Source organism: Mobula birostris, chromosome 10 (assembly GCF_030028105.1).
Source record: "Mobula birostris isolate sMobBir1 chromosome 10, sMobBir1.hap1, whole genome shotgun sequence".
NCBI lineage: Eukaryota > Metazoa > Chordata > Chondrichthyes > Myliobatiformes > Myliobatidae > Mobula > Mobula birostris.
In genome coordinates, this window is record NC_092379.1 from 47,355,294 (window position 1) to 47,373,069 (window position 17,776).

At 44.9% G+C, this 17,776-nt stretch overlaps 1 protein-coding gene across 1 annotated transcript; it reads right to left on the reverse strand.

Annotated features, from left to right (window-relative positions):
* Window positions 1-3,722: 3,722 nt before the first annotated feature.
* On the reverse strand, window positions 3,723-4,649 carry LOC140203659 (uncharacterized). Its single transcript, XM_072269707.1, has one exon. It carries the CDS (start codon window positions 4,647-4,649, stop codon window positions 3,723-3,725), a length of 927 nt encoding a protein of 308 aa, XP_072125808.1.
* Window positions 4,650-17,776: the final 13,127 nt, after the last annotated feature.

The window sequence follows — 17,776 nt, forward strand, 5'->3', positions numbered from 1 at the left end:
ACTGAGAGTTTTGATTGAGTACCAGTCTAGTTGGATTTTTAACAACCATTTACGTCCAAAAAGTGCTGGCTCCCCACTTTTCAACATATAAAGCTCTAGCTGCTGTGTTTGGCCTCCATACGTCACATCCACCTTCAATTTGCCTTTACCTTTGGGAACACTTTTTTGCCTGTGTATGTCTTTAGCATTCACTGAGATTTTCTCTAATTGTATCTTAGAAAACAGCCTGTTGTAGTCAGCCACTGGAATACGGACAAACGTGACCCTGTATCCAGCTCCACTTTCAGTTTTACACCAGACACATCTATTGTGACCTGCTTCAGTTATGCTGTGCAGTTCTAGACATGACAGTTCTCCTTTGTCAGACACTGGGTTGTCTGATTCTGTTTCACATTTGGTCACTTTATGCAGTTGCCTAGTTTTGTGTTTCCAATTTTCCACTCGGTGTAGTTTTTCTCTTTGGTTCTGTTGTTTATCTGACTTGCACACTCTCTCTATGACCTCGTCCATGACAATTTCTGCACACTTTTTCCTGGAACCAAGTCATTTGCATCATGGGAGGATTTGCCACATTGATAACATGTTTGGCTTTTTGCACCATTCATGAACATCTTGTGCATTTCACATTCTAACCTCTTTTTCTGTAGCTCTGCTGCATCATTTGCTGCAGTCTCTAACAATATTGTCAATGCCTGTTTTAAAGTTAGGCCTCTTTCTGGCGGTAGCCTCTTCTGAGTGTTTTAGTTATGTATGCCACATACAAGCTTGTGCCTTAATGCATCAGAAAGTCCATCGCTAAATTCACAGTACTGGGAAAGTTTGTACAGTTCTACAATCTAATCAGAAATATTTTCATCCTTTAACTAGTTCCCCTTGTAGAACCTAAATCTCTCAGTTATAACCAGCAGTTTAGGGCTCAAGTGATTTCATAAAATTGTAACAATTTAATCAAACGACCTGCTTGTTGGCTTTTCAAGGGTTACTAAGTTGCGGAAGAGACTATAGATTCTTGCACCTATTAAGCTAAAAGCGTGGGGGGGGGGTGCTTTCTTTTGCTCAACCACGTTGTTCACCTTACAGTACAGTTCAACCCTCTCAATATACGACACCCAGCTTTCATTAGCACTATTAAATTTGTCAACTTTCCCGACTGAAGCCATCACCACGTTATTTTCACTTTAACTTGTGTCTTTCACTGGGTATATGTTGTACGCAGGTGTCCCTCTGTAGGTGTCTGTTACAGCTTCCGTACTGTTTAACTCGTTCTTCTCACTGTTTCGTCCCATAAATATTGGTGCAGTATGTGATATTTTCTGACTTTGAGGTTTGTACTCGTTGACGATTTGTTGTGTCTGTGCAACTATATATTGATTAAAGAAAAACACGTATGCAGGAGATGGCTTTAACTGGTGAGAGAAGGAAGGGGAGGGGGAGGGGGAGAAAGAGGGGAGTGGGGTGGAAGGGGGAGAATGAGAACAAACAATGAGCATGCATGGACAACAAGTCAATATGCATGCATAGGCAACAGATCAATATGTAGTGTTGAGGGGTAGTAATTGTTCTGAAAAAAAAATAGATCCTTATATTACATTACCACCTTAAAAGCAAAATGGATGAACGTTCAAATGAGGCTGTAAGAAGATGGAGTTGAGTGGGACACTCTACAATTACAAAAGACATTAAGATAGAAAGATAAATTCTTTTAAAAATTGACTTTAAATGAATACATTTCCTCTACATTCACATTAGCATAGGTGCACCATAAGGCTGTGTGCTTCGCCCCCTTCTTTCCTCACTTCATACCTATAGTTTTGTGGCTAACTATAGCTCCAAAAAATTATCAACAGGGCGAAAGTCTGGGACTTGAGATGGAATGGAATTTGGATTGCAGCTGAAGCTCAAGTGCAATTTTTAACCATATGGGCTGATGGAATATTTATCTTGAGAGACTTGGTTGGAAAGAGACTCCTCTTGGATTGACACCCGGCAAAGAAATATTGTTCTAAGTTGATCCTTGGTCCTTTGCAGTGAGCATGGAAACACTTTCAGCAGTAATGCCCTTGATCGCGAGGTTAGGTTGGCTAGGCAATCTGAGTAATCAAAGTTTCTGACAGAGTAGACATAGTAAATTATTCCCAGAGTGCAGAACAAAGTATATACCCTCACAGGGATTAAATTAGAAGCCTTTCTCCCCACACGCTTCATACGCTTAACAAAATGTTACTGGCGACCTGCCTCTTTATTGAAAGGTACATGATAGAACATAGAAAGAACAGGAATAGGCCATTTGGCCCACTATGATTCCAACAGAGTTTGATGCCTTGAAAGGCATTTAATTCTTTCAGTTCAATTTTCTACAAAGTGTTGGAACACTGCTCAGAAATGTTTCCTACCTACTTAATATATATAATCTGGTAGTCACTTGGAGATAGACACCTGATATTTATTGGACATATGAAGAATATTACAGCAGATCAGATGCACAAATTATTTTGGAGGACCTGTCCTGGCCTCAGCACACAATTTCAATTACAAAGAAAGCACTGCAGCACCCTTAGTTATTTAGGAACTTGTGAAGATTTGGCACAACATCTAAAACTTTGACAAACTTCTATAGATGTGTAGTGGAGAGTATGTTGACTGGCTGTATCATGGCCTGGTATGGAAACACCAATGCCCTTGAATAGAAAATACTAAAAAAGTAGTGGATATGGCCCATTCCATCAAGGGTAACCCCCCCCCCCATCATTGAGGACATTTACACGAAGCGTTGTTGCAGGAAAGGAGCATCCGTCATCAAGTCGGGCAGCATCCGTGGAAACGGCGAGTCAACGTTTCCGGCTGGAACCCTTCGTCAGGACTGAAGAGGGAAGGAGCAGAGGACCTATAAAGAAGGGGAAGGAGGGTTGGAAGGAGAAGGCTGGTAGGTTCAGTTGAAAAACCAGTAATTTGAAAGACAAAGGGGTGAGGGAGAGGAGGCAGGAAAACAATAAGTAGTAGAAGGAGGCGGAACTATGAGGGAGGTGATAGGCAGCTGGGGGAGGGGGCAGAGTGAAATAGGGATAGAGGAAGGGAGGGGGAGGGAATTGCTGGAAGTTGGAGAATTCTATGTTCATACCAAGGGGCTGGAGACTACCCAGACGGTATGTGAGGTGTTGCTCCTCCCACCTGAGTTTAGCCTCATCATGGCAGTAAAGGAGGCCGCGTATGGGCATATCTGAATGGGAATGGGGAGCAGAGTTGAGGTGGGTGGCTACCGGGAGATCCTGTCTGTTGTGGCGGACGGAGTGGAGGTGCTCGACGAAGCGGTCCCCCAATCTGCGTCGGGTTTCACCGACGTAGAGGAGGCCGCACCATGAGCACCAGATGCAATAGGTGACCGCAACAGACTCACAAGTGAAGTGTTGCCTCACCTGGATGGACTGTTTAGGGCCCTGAATGGTGGCAAGAGATCTTTCTTTTTGTATTTCCAGTTTGTTGTCTTTGCACACTGGTTGAATGACCAAGCTGGTGCAGTCCTTCATTGTTTCTGTTATGGATTAATTGAGTATGCCCACAGGAAATGAATCTCAGGGTTGTATATGGTGACATATATGTACTTTGGTAATAAATTTACTTCGAACTTTGAACTTTGGAAACTTATAGCTCAACTTTTCAAACAATTGTGGGTCTGCTCTGATGCAATGAACAGCTACTGTAACAGCAGCATCCAAACCTCATTGTCACTTGTGAACTCGCTTGTGAGACTGTAGATGGGAGAACTGAGTGAAACACCTTCCCCATATGGAGCAGATGAATGGCTTCTCTCCGGTGTGAAATCGTTGGTGTATCAACAGGGTGGATGAACAAGTGAATCCCTTTCCACACACAGAACAGGTAAACGGCCTCCCCCCTGTGTGAATTTGCTGATGTTTAAGCAGGTTAGATGAACAAGTGAATCCCTTTCCACATATGGAGCATGCAAACGGCCTCGCTCCTGTGTGAACCAGCCCATGTATCTGCAAATGGGTGGACTGAGTGAATCCTTTTCCACACACGGTACAAGTGAAAGGCCTTTCCCCAGTATGAATACGCTGATGCCTAAGCAGATCCTCTGAGCTCTTAAAGCTCTTCTCACAGTCTGAACAATTAAATGTTCTCTTATCAGTGTGGACACACTGGTGCATCTTTAAATGGGATGACTGTGTGAATCCTTTCCCACACACATTGCATGTGAATGGCTTCTCTCCTGTATGAATACGCTGGTGTCTCAGCAGAACCTCTGAGCTTTCACAACTCTTCTCACAGTGAGAACAGTTGAATGTCCTCTCTTCTGTGTGGACTTGCTGATGTGACTGTAGGTGAGATGACTGAGTGAATCCCTTCCCGCATACTGCACAGGAAAATGGCCTCTCTCCGGTATGAATTTGCTGGTGTCGCAGGAGATCAGGTAGCTGAATGAATCCCTTCTTGCATGAGGAACAGGTGTATGGTCTCTCCCCAGCATGGACTCGCTGATGTCTCAGATGGTCAAACAACTGAGCAAATCTCTTCCCGCACACAGTGCAGGTGAATGGTTTCTTCTTGGTGCAAGCACTCTGATGGTGTTCTAACTGGGATGGACAACTGAATCCCTTATAGCGGTCCACACATTTACTCAGGTTCTCCATGGTTAGAATGTTCCTGGGTCACTTCAGGTTGGATGATTAGTTAAATCCTCACCCACACACACACACACACACGTACACTATTTCTCCCCACTCTGAATGTTTTATTAATTTGCTGCACCTCTTCCCACAGTCAGTGCACTGGGAGATTTTACTTGTGTGCCTCAAAGCTTGTCCAATCACAGTGTGCAAAATCTTTTCCAGAAACATGACAAATAAATATTTCTTCTGTTCTTTTCAAAGGCCAGTCATATTTAGTTCCTGATAAATTGTGTCACAGTCAAATACTAAAGTCTCATTTGAATTTTCCATCTATCAATCTTCTTACAGTATCCTGCAGAAAGAATTTTCAAAGTTTATCACCAAGTACAGAGAAGTAATTCAGAACAGTTAATTCTACTTGAATGAAATTTACATTCTACTCATTTAGTCACACATTTAAATTCCATCACACACATTCTCCTTCCCTCCTGCACTGAAATTGAGCTTTATTACGTCCCTAAACCTTATATCCATCTTTTCTCTTTTCTGGTAGTACTGACCTGGTGTATTCATCTATCAACCACCAGCTTGGACTCCTTTCCCTCCCACAACTTCTTACTCTGGCTTCTTCCCCCTTCCTTTCCAGTCCCAATGAAGGGTTTCAGACCAAGACGTTGACTATTTATTCCCCTCCATAGATACTGCCTGGCCTGCAGAGATCCTCCAGCATTTTGTGTGTGCTGGATCAGTTCACAGCCTCTTTTCTGTAGAGAAAGGAATGAACATTCACAGGAGAGTGAGCAAAATTGGCTCCACCCTTACCTCCAGTCCGGACACGCAGGCTTCCAGTCTATCTGTGATGACCTTTAAATTGTCCCAGCAATGAGTAGTGCCATGTTCTGGGACTAAATCCATTATGTTATTCATTATTAGCACCTCTTTGTTATCTATGTTTAATCATACACTGGGCTATATATCTACAATGTGCTTAGGAGGACGATAGTGCCTAAACAGTGACTCCTCTGCTTGCATCTTCGGAAACAGCTCTATTTCTATCTTTAATATCTCTTTTTTTTTCAGGGTTCTTTTGAAGACCCTGGCCTGGAGTTACACACTGATTTTGGTTCTTTGCGGAAATGGGACCTGCTCTTGGGGCCTCAAGACCGGCCACTTTTCGATATGCCAAGGACTCGATGTGGAAGACTTTTGTGGCTTCAGGTGCCGGATTTTTGTGGCTCTGGAGGTGGGCAGATTCGAGGTCGGTGCTGCCGCCTGATATGTCATTTTAAAGCAGATTGAAAGCAGCGAGCTGGCTGCAGGGTGTGTGCCCAGAGACCTGAGCTCTTTGGGCACAGAGCTCAAAAGAAGCCACACAACAGACTTCTTTGTTTGTTTGTTTTTTTGGGGGGGGTTATTGCTTTGCTGCTGCTTATGTGTGGGAGGGGGAGCGGGGTGGGCTTTGGGGTTCTAACATTTAACTGTCATTCATTCTTTGGGGCACTCTTCTGTTTTCGTGGATGTTTGCGAAGAAGAAGAATTTCAGGATGTATATTGCATACATTTCTCTGACATTAAATGTACCTATTGAAACCTATTGAAAGCAATCAGGTTTTTATTTAAAAAGTGGGGCATTACTTAATATGTTCAAAGTTCAAAGTACATTTATTATCTATGTATGTGCACATTATACAACCTTGAGATTCGTCTCCTAACAGGCAGTTGTGAAACAAAGAAACCCAAAAGAACCCATAAAAAGACTGCCAAACACCCCAATGCACAAAGAAAAAAATCATGCAAACAATAACCACAAGCAAGTAGAGTTCTGAAGTAAAGTTCACAAAGAGAGTCTGAGACCCATCGTTCAGTACACAGCTGAGTTAATCGTTGCGGAGTCCCGACACCCTGACCTTTTCAACCTGGCACAGCATCTAAATCGTTGTCCAAACATTGGGTTCAGTCGCTTCAGTACGTTCTGGGGCATGGACCCCAGTACCTTGATTTGGTCTGCACCCAATCTTTCCTATTCGGCATGGCATTTAAAATGTCGTCTAAACATCGGGTTCAGTCATTTTGATTAACTCTGGAGCCTGGACCCTACCACCTCAATTTAGCCTTTACCCAATTCTTCCAATTTGGCCTGGCGCTTAACCTGATCAAACCTCGAATCTTCCTCACTCTCGGCAACAGGCCGGTTGCCTTGCCTCACCTCAGCTCTGTCACATCAAATTGCCTCCAAATCCAAAGTGAAGTTACAGACTGTGATGATCGTTTACCAGAAAAACAGTGATTAAAAATTATGTAGTTGTTTTCTTTTTCTTCAGCCACCAGCCAGAAATCGCTGAAATTCACCAGCACCATCTTAAACTGGATTGTTACTTTCATTAATGCAATAAAAATTCCCTGTAGCATTTACTTTTTGAAAAATGAATGTGTACAAATCTAAAAATTGCTCTTTTCTACTGACGTACTAATACAGAAGACAAAAAAAATGTAAAACAAAATTATATAAAAGATCTAGGGTGCCAAAGGCCTGCACAGTACTGTACGCCTCAATTATGCCCACCCTTGCCCTCCTCTTCCCGAGGGAGCAGATCGCGCCTTCCAATCTCTCTTTATAACTGAACCCCCCCCCCCCAAGCAACAAGCTTTGTTCTTCCTTCCAAAGTCATGACATCTTCCCTATGGTGCGGTTACCAGAAATGCACATTATTGAGGACCATAAGGTAGGAGACATGCGGAAACAGGGAATGGGATTTGGAATTTAGAAAAGATCTGGTCAATTGTGCGATAGTCATGTTTTTGCCTGTGCCGTGTGATTGTCTGTGTATCAATTAATAGTCATAGTCATAGTCATATACTTTATTGATCCCGGGGGAAGTTGCTTTTCGTTACAGTTGCACCATAAATAATTAAATAGTAATATGTAAATTATGCCAGGAAATAAGTCCAGGACCAGCCTATTGGCTCAGGGTGTCTGACCCTCCAAGGGAGGAGTTGTAAAGTTTGATGGCCACAGGCAGGAATGGCTTCCTATGGTGCTCTGTGTTGTGTCTCGGTGGAATAATGTGGGCAGAAAGGATCACAGACACAGATCAATCCCAACACAGGATTTGAAAGCATGTGAATCAATCATCAGTTTTCCTTATATCTCCAGGTTCATCAGCATTCCCAGTATGGAGTTGCTTCCTGACCACGAACATACATGCTTTCTTGATTTAAAGACCCTCCCTGAGGGAGACTGATACTGCGCATGCTTTCTAGACGACAGTCGTCTCTGGAGCGAAAGGGAAGAGAACGGTGGAAACCATTTAGGGAGCGTTCAAATGCGCAGTTTTACATTCACCTCAAGAGCCACAGACGGTGTTTGTAAAGCCGACACTATCACCAAAGTCCGTAAACACATCCTCACGCTTACCTCGGAGCCGCAGACGAACCAGTACATGCTCAGAGGACGGTCTTCCCGTGAGTGACGTTATTGCGGACAAATAGCGAATGCAGATCGGCAAAAGCGGCAGACATGTTTTAACCAATCGAAATATGCGGAGGGTGGGCTTTAACTGTTGCTGCCTTCTGGGCTTGTGACCCTGGGGAGCGGCACTACTCCTGGTCTCTCGCTGTTCAAATAATGCACTGCAGTACACCTAAATCCTGATGAAAGGTCTCGGCCGACTGTTCATTTGCCTTCATAGATGCAGCCTGACTTGCTGACTTCTTCCAGTATTTTGTGTGTATTGTTTTGCATTAAACTTCCTCAGGTTCTGATTTATCTATCAAATGTACACAGATACACACATCCGGCTCAGGCAGAATCCTGAGTTCAATGGCACCACCATTGACAGTGTCTTCAGTGAAATGCGTCGTTTGAGCTATGAACCAACACATCCAACGATGTGCCGGAGGCAAGTGTCGCCACGTATTCCGTCGCCAAGTCAGAATGTCCACAACGTTCAGCGTAACTATACAAACAGCAACAAAAAAAAACAAGACAGCTCACACAAAGCTGGAGGAACGCAACAGATCATGCAGCACCTATGGAAATGAATAAACAGTAGATGTTTCTGGTTGAGACCCTCTGCTGGACTGGACTGGAAGGAAAAGGGGAATTCGCCAGAATAAATAGGTGGGAGGAGGGAAAGGACGACAAGCTAGAAAGTGATAGAAAAAGCCAGGTAGGTGGAGAAGGGGTATGAAGTAAGAAGCTGGGAGGTGATAGGTGGAAAAGGCAAGATGCAGGAGAAGAGGGGATCTGATAGGAGAGGAGAGTCGACAATAGAAGAAGGAAGTGCACCAGGAGGAGGTGATAGGTAGTTGAGGAGAAGAGGTAGGAGGCCAGAGTAGTGAATAGAAGAAGAGGGAAGGGGGAGGCCATTTTTTTCTCCCCGGAAGGAGAAACTGACGTTAATGCTATCGGGTTTGACACTGCCCTGATGGAATATGAGGTGTTGCTCCTCCACCTTGAGAGTCACCTCATCGTGGCAGAAGAAGAGGCCATAAACCTACATGTCAGATTGGTAAAGGAGATAGCAGTTAAAGTGGTTAAACGATATGAGGCCACTATCAGATTGGAGAATTAACGCCTGATATTCCATCTAGGTAGCCTCCAACCTGATAGGGTGAACATTGATTTCTCCTAACGGCAATTACCCCCTCTCCCTTCCCTCTTCTATTCCCCATTCTGGCCTTAGTTTCCTCTGGAAACAAAAAGGAAATGACAAAATAGAACAAACCTGCATCCTTTTAACATCACTGCTTTTCCACTTGATTTTATTATTTTAAATCTAGTTATCGTAGTTTGGGAGAGGAACCTCGGTGCATTCGTGCAATTGTCAGTTATCTATTCAGTCAGAGAGAGTTCATGGACCACACCGGCTGCATAAGGTGATGAAACTCCGCTCCTTCTCCTGCATAGCAGGGAAAGACTGAATAAACAGGACTCTGCTTGACCTGAGGTTGGCCCCGAATGAGCGGTGCTTTGAATGCACAGCAGGGAGCTGAATGCATATGTTTTGCATTCTTGGATCCTCGTTTGAAATTTAACATGCACATACGACAGTATAGCAAAGGAGCAGGCGCTTCGCCCCAGGATGTCTGAGTTGTTCTAATGCCAGTTTAAACTGTTCATCTGCTTGGCAACGGTCCACATCCCTCTATTCCCTGCCTGTTTATATAAGGCGTAGGGCCATAAGGCATAGGAATGGAATTATGCCATTCGTCTCCATCATTCAATCATGGCTCATTTATTTTCCCTCTCAACCCCAATTTCATATCTGCTCCCCGTAAAACTTTGACACCTTCACTTTTAGTATACCCAATGACTTGGCCTCAGCTACCGTCCGTGGCAATGTCTTCCACATACTCACCACATCTGATTAAATAAACTCCTCCTCATCTCTCCTCTGAAGGAACGGCATTGTATTCCGTTATGTGTAATGCCCTGGTTAAGATTTCTACTGCTATGTTGCAGGTATTTCATTTCAGCAATTTTCTGCAAAAGCAGTGTTCCCTGCTGGTAGGATGAGTTTCGGCTAGAGATAAGAGCCCTACTGTTCCCCTTAGGAATGTTGTGTCAGCTAATCCGGATGCTTGAATCGGGAGATTGTTCTAGAGAAAGAGGGGCAGAGGGAGCTTTGGTGACAGTGTGGTTCGCGTTTTTTGTGTGTGTGACGAAAGCTGCCGAGAGGACAGGAGGTAAGGTGGCCGAGAATGCCGTGGGAAGGAGCATGAAGTGGTTTGTGCAGATGATTGGCTCAAAGGAAGAAGGGTCAATACTCTCGGGAGTGGGATAGTTGGTTCGAGCGGTGGATTTCGAGCAAACATCAGAATGTGGCGTGTGCTTTCACGTAGATCGTGGGTCTAGCACATGAATAAAAAGATAACTCCAGGATGAGCTCCAACTTTATGAGCACATCTTGACTGGTTCATCCATAAAGGGCCCTTTTATTTATTACTTCTCTCCTCCGTCCTATTAACTGTTCGATGAAGCCGAAAATCGTAAATATACTTTCATTATAATTTTATGCGGTGTACGATCTGTTGTTTCATGCCGACTGATAATTGTGTACGGGCAAAACACAATATTTACTGAAATCGAGATTTCTTCAATTGGAACATCACCATATTCTTGTTTGGTTGAACTCCAAATCAATCCGACCCTAGGCCTATATTATCTATGAAAGGCGGCTTTCGCACCATTGAGTCCCATGGCTGTTAGCAGAGTCAGTTTGCGAGCCGTGTTTGCATACAAGCCAGGCGAGGGGGCCATCCTCCGGCGCTTCGCTGAATGCTGTGTAATTGCTGTTAAGCAACTCACATCAAAGTTGCTGATGAACGCAGCAGGCCAGGCAGCGTCTGTAGGAAGAGGTACAGTCGACGTTAATTGATTAAGCGGTTTGTGTGTTTAAGCCTGTGTATAAACTAATATCGGGGGAAATGACTGCAATGTTTTATTATGGACGCCGCTGGGATAAAGCTTTTGTGCGATTCAAAGAGATTGTCCACAAATAGTGCTTGTGTTTTGAGCGGGATGGATGCCCGAATTCCCGATGAACTGTTATTCAGAGCTAAGTTCTGTAAAAAGTTTTGAGGAAAGTTACGCTGATTGAACGGCGTTTTGAGCAATTGGCTGGAACGGATGTCGTGTTAGTCCAATCAAAAACAAGAAAAAAATCTGCAGATGCTGGCAATCCAAGCAACACATACAAAATGCTGGAGAACTCAGCAGGCCAGGCAGCATCTATGGAAAAGACTACAGTCGACGTTTCGGGCCGAGACTCTTCATCAGGAGTGACCCTGCTGAGCTCCTCCAGCATTTTGTGTGTGCTACTTGGGTGTGGAGTTTGTCCAGACTAGCAGTGTCGTGATGAAGTCACGCTGCCTGATAGGTTGGGAAACCCTTGAGAAGCGGGGCTATGGGCAGTCCATATTTTTAGAGAAGGGGGTAGTAGCTGAGGGCGAAGATTTAATGACAAGTTCTCGTTTCTGCAAAATGAGGGAAAGGAGATGTCTGGTGTGAAAGATCTAACGGGTCCTTCAGCTGTTGATTTAAATTCTGAGCTGGTTTTGGCTATTACATCTCTGGCTGATAAATGCAGAAGTGTACCTGCGGAGACCCAAAGTTATTGCAGGCTGGGAGAGTTCTCTGGGATCAAGCGCACATCCAGTGGGGAAGAAGAACATGAGGTTTGGGCCGAACAGTTACTGGCAGTGCTCAGATAATATGAAAAAACAGAGAGGGACAGAGAGCTTCAAGGGCCTGGCGGCTGATATAGTGAGTTCCCAAAAGGAAGAACATCCAGCAGCCACCTGCAAGCTCTGGAAGATACTTTTGGCACTATTGAAAGTTCAGCCGATCTGATGATGAAGTCTAGGCACTCATTCCAGGAGGAAGGAGAGAAGCTGCCTACATTTTCAGGTTAGAGGAACTGCTGCCTTTTTTTGTGTCACAAAGGGGGCATTCAACTGTCTGAGAGAAGTTGCTTGAGGATGGAGCAAGTTGTGAAGGGCGTGCTGTCACATGACATGACCTGAATGACCGGCAGAATCGCCCTCCTCCATCTTTTGCCGAGTTACTCAGAGAACTGAGAGAGAAGGAAAGATGATTGAGAAGCGGGATATTTCCAAAAGCTGAGTAGCCTCTTCAGTGGCAGCCTCTGTGGACAAAGTGCCCCGGATGCCACGGAGATAGAGCTTTTGAGGAATGAGGTGGAAAACTTCTGAGCTGAGCTGATTCGATGGATGTCTGCTAAATGCGATACGTCCGTTAGGAAACCCAACCCACCTGTAGGACTTACAACACAGCGGACTGCTGCCGAAAGGGGTCTCTTGACTAGAGAGGCAATTGGTGTTTTCTGTTAAAAAAAGTGGAGAAGATGGACATTTCAAGCGAGAGTGTGAGGGGCAGGAAAATATCCCAAGAGTAAGTCATCGATTAATCAAACAAAGAAAAGAGGCATCATTACGAAGAGACACAGTAAATGGACGGGCTGGCCTGTCGGAGAGGATACATTCAAATCAGTGTATGCAGGAAAATACTAAAATGTAGAACACTATTCCTGGTGAACGCAGCAGGCCAGGCAGCATCTCTAGGAAGAGGTACAGTCGACGTTTCACGCCGAGACCTTCGTCAGGACTAACTGAAGGAAGAGTTAGTAAGAGATTTGAAAGTGGGGGAGAGGGAGAGATCCAGAATGATAGGAGAAGACAGGAGGGGGAGGGATGGAGCCAAGAGCTGGACAGGTGATAGGCAAAAGGGATATGAGAGGATCATGGGACAGGAGGCCCAGGGAGAAGGAAAAGGGGGAGGGGGGAGGGAACCCAGAGGATGGGCAAGGGGAATAGGCAGAGGGACAGAGGGAGAAAAAGGAGAGAGAAAGAAAGAATGTGTGTATATAAATAAATAACGGTTGGGGTACGAGGGGGAGGTGGGGCATTAGCGGAAGTTAGAGAAGTCAATGTTCATGCCAGCAGGTTGGAGGCTACCCAGATGTTGTTCCTCTAACCTGAGTGTGGCCTCCTGTCCCATGATCCTCTCATATCCCTTTTGCCAATCACCTGTCCAGCTCTTGGCTCCATCCCTCCCCCTCCTGTCTTCTCCTATCATTTTGGATCTCCCCCTTCCCCCCACTTTCAAATCTCTTACTAGCTCTTCCTTCAGTTAGTACCGACGAAGGGTCTCGGCCTGAAACGTCGACTGTACCTCTTCCTAGCGACGCTGCCTGGTCTTCTGCGTTCACCACCAACTTTGATGTGTGTTGCTTGAATTTCCAGCATCTGCAGAATTCCTCGTGTTTACGAGCACTATTCCTGGAGGTTTAGTGGAACCAGGCTCTGATGTATCCATACGAGTTGCAGGTATTTATGCTGGAGCCCTAATTGACAGATGTTCTCAAGTTACTTTACTCTACAGAGCTTTTCACAACCGGTATTTGACGCACTTTCCATTGACGTCACTCACTGCCCTTGAGATTTGGGGCCTTAGTACTAATGAGTATCCGTACGATCGTTACTTGTTTGTCGTTGAAACTGGAGTTTTCGAAAGCAGATGTTAAAGTAATTAAGAATATTGTCACACCAGTGTTGGTCTGCCCAGATCCGGTTGAAAAGGGTGCAACTTCAATTCTTCCATTGTGGGAAGGCTTGTGGGAGCATTGAAGGAGAGAAATGCAGAGAACTTTTTGAAAACCTTGTTCATTCACCCTGCGATCTGAGTTGCTTTTGAGAAGGTACAACTTACCTTAAGCAGGATGATGAGCAGAAATAAGGAACTGTCCGGTACACCCAGTCTAAATTGTCATGTTACGCCATTGAGGAGTAGCTAGAGTGAGGGGAACTCCCAAATTTCACGGAGTGTCCAACGCCCTGGTCAGCCAGGTTAATACTCCCGATGATCAAGAAGAAGGGTCATGCTTACCTGCCGGAGAGAGACCTGAGTTGGACAAGTGAAATGGTCCGAACATTCAAGAGTGTCAGGTGAAGTGCAGTAGGTGCAGTGTAAATTACGACTGAGAAGGTGTTCAGGAAGCTTAATAGTCTGAGGGTGGATAAATCTCCTGGACCTGATGGAATGCACTCTCGGGTTCTGAAGGAAGTAGCTGAAGAGATTTCAGAGGTATTAGTAGATTCAGAATCAGAATCATGTTTATTGTCACTGGCGTGTGACATGAAATTTGTTAACTTACTAGCAGCAGTTCAATGCAATACATAATCTAGCAGACAGAAAAAATAATAAATAAAATAACGATTATAATAATAAATAAACAAGTAAATCAATTACAGTATACGTATATTAATAGATTAAAAACGTGCAAAAACAGAAATACTGTATATTAACAAAGTGAGGTAGAATCCAAAGATTCAATGTCCATTTAGGTGTACGGGGTCTTTCTTTTGTTACATTTAAAATGGCGATTTTGTTATGTTAATCTGTGGAATGCGGCTTTGTTGTGTTTTAACGCTGCAGAGAGTTTGTGCTAACAGTTTGTTTTACTTTAAATGAGATAACCAGGTTCTATTAGCCAATGGATTGTTATGTATCGCTTTGTTTTCGGATGCCATGCTGTATGATATGACTGTGGACTGAGTTTTGGCGGGGAGTCGGAGGAGAGACGAGGAGGACAGCGGACGTGCGGAGAGGCTCCGGTCGATCACTCCGGGTGGTCCCGAGCCGTGGGTCGACGGAATTCAGGTGGTCGTCTGACGTCGAACTGAGTTCCAACGGTAGCGCGCGAAGAACTTGGACTTTGATAAGTGTTGACGCCTTTTTTTCCCCATTACTTTCCTCTCTGTATCAAATGTATATTAATGTCATAGAATTAGTAATATGTATAAAGTGTATGTGTTAAAATTTACTGGGTGTGCTGGCTGATGATTGATGTTTGTGATTGATTCGGGCGACGATTGACCCTGAGGGGAGTGTTGAAGCAGGTGCTGGGCGGGATTTCCCCTAGACATACACGAGCCATTATATCGGAACGTTACATAGGAATCGGATGGCAGAGGGGAAGAAGCTGTTCCTGAATCACTGAGTGTGTGCCTTCAGGCTTCTGTACCTCTTACCTGAGGGTAACAGTGCGAGAAGGGCATGCTCTGTGTGCTGGAGGTTCTCAATAATGAACACTGCCTTTCTGGGACACCACTGCTTGAAGATGTCCTGGGAACATTGTAGGCTAGTACCCAAGATGAAGCTGAATAGATTTACAACCTTCTGCAGCTTCTTTCGGTCCTGTGCAGTAGCTCCCGCCCCCACCCCCTCCCCATACCAGACAGTGATGCAGCCTGTCAGAATGCTCTCCACGGTACAACTATAGAAGTGCTTGAGTGTATTTGTTGACATGCCAAATCTCTTCAAACTCCCAATGAAGTATAGCCGCTGTCTTGCCTTCTTCACAACTACATCGATATGTTGAGACCAGGTTAGATCCTCAGAGATCTTGACATCTAGGAACTTGATACTGAGTAGTCTCTCCACTTCTGATCCCTCTATGAGGATTGGTATCTGTTCCTTCGTCTTACCCCTTCCTGAAGTCCAAAATCAGCTTTTTCGTCTTACTGATGTTCCTGCGGCACCACTCTGCTAGTTGGCATATACGCCCTTTCATCACCAGCTGAGATTCTACCAACAATGGTTGTATCGTCAGCAAATTTATAGATGGTATTTGAGCTATGCCTAGCGACACAGTCATGTGTATATAGAGAGTAGAGCACTTGGCTAAGCACATACCCTGAGGTACGCCAGTGTTGATTGTCAGTGATGAGGATATGTTATCGTCAATCCGCACAGTCTGTGGTCTTCCGGTTAGGAAGTCGAGGATCCAATTGCAGAAGGAGGTACAGAGGCCCAGGTTCTGTAACTTCTCAATCAGGACTGTGGAAATGACCGTATTAAATGCTGAGCTATAGTAGATGAACAGCATCCTGACATAGGTGTTTGAGTTTTCCAGGTAGTCTAAAGCCGTGTGAAGAGCCATTGTGATTGCGTCTGCCGTTAACCTATTGTGGTGATAGGCAAACTGCAGTGGGTGCAGGTCCTTGCTGAGGCAGGAGTTCAGTCCAGTCATGACCAACCTCTCAAAGCATTTCATCACCTTAGATGAGAGTGCTACCACGCGATAGACATTAAGGCAGCTCACATTATTCTTTTTAGGCACTGGTATAATTGTTGCCTTTTTGAAGCAAGTGAGAACTTCCGCCCCTAGAGTGAGAGGTTGAAAATGTTCTTCAATACTCCAGCTCGTTGGCTGGCACAGGTTTTCAGAGCCTTGCCAGGTATTCCATTGGAACCTTCCGCCTTGCGAGGGTTCACTGTCTTTAAAGACAGTCTAACATCGGCCTCTGAGATGGAGATCACAGGGTCATCAGGTGCATCAGGGATCTTCACAGCTGTAGTTGTGTTCTCCCTTTCAATGTGTGCATAAAAGACGTTGAGTTCATCTGGTAGTGAAGCAGCGCTGCCATTCATGTTATTGGGTTTCGCTCAGTAGGAACTGATGTCTTGTAGACTCTGCCAGAGTTGTCGTACATCTGATGTCGCCTCCAACCTCGTTCGAAATTGTCTCTTCGCCCTTGAGATAGCCCTCTGCAAATCATACCTGGTTTCCTGGTATAGTCCTGGGTCGCCAGACTTGAATGCCACAGTTCTAGCCTTCAGCAGACGACGTACCTCCTGGTTCATCCACAGCTTTTGGTTTGGGAATGTGCAGTAGTCTTTGTGGACACGCTCTTCCACACAGGTTTTAATGAAGTCGGTAACAACTGCAGCATACTCATCCAGGTTCGAAGATGAATCCCTGAATACAGTCCAGTCCACCGATTCAAAGTAGTCCTTTTGGCGCTCCTGTGCTTCCCTTGTCCATACCCTCTTGGCCCTCACTGCTGGTGCTGCAGTCTTCAGTCTCTGCCTATACTTAGGGAGTAGAAGTACAGCCAGGTGATCAGACTTCCCGAAGTGAGGGCGTGGAATAACACGGCAGGCATTCTTGATGGTGGTGTAGCAATGGTCCAGTGTGTTGTTTCCTCTGATATTGCAAGTGATCTGTTGATGGTAGTTGCTTAGTGATTTATTCAAACTGGCCTGGTTAAACTCTTCCAAAACGACTGTGAAGGCGTTAGGGTGCGCTGTTTCGTGTATGTTGATCCCATTGCTCAGACTATCTAGAGCCTGCTTGACTTTGGCCTGAGGTGGAATGTAAACTGATAACAAAATGACCCCAGAGAACTCCCGTGGTAGATAAAAAGGACGGCACTTAACTGCTGGATAATCCAGGTCTGGTGAGCAGAATTAACAATGATCTTTCAAGAATCGATAGATTCTGGCATTGTACCGGATGACTGGAACATTGCAAATGTTACTGCGCTATATAAGAAGGGTGGGAGGCAGCAGACAGGAAAGTATAGGCCTGTTAGCCTGACATCAGTGGTTGGGAATTTGTTGGAATCGATGGGGTGAGATTAAGGAATACCTGGAGGCACATGACAAGATAGGCCAAAGCAAGCATGGTTTCCTGAAAGGAAAATCCTGCCTGACTAACCTACTGCAGTTTTTTAAGGAGATTACAAGCAGGATAGACGAAGGGGGTGCGGTAGATGTGGTGCACTTGGATTTTCAAAAGGCCTTTCACAAGGTGACACACATGAGGTTGCTTAGCAAGATA

Excerpts from the sequence above, each read along its gene's own strand:
- LOC140203659 (XM_072269707.1), bottom strand. The coding sequence starts at position 4,649 with ATGGAGAACCTGAGTAAATGTGTGGACCGCTATAAGGGATTCAGTTGT.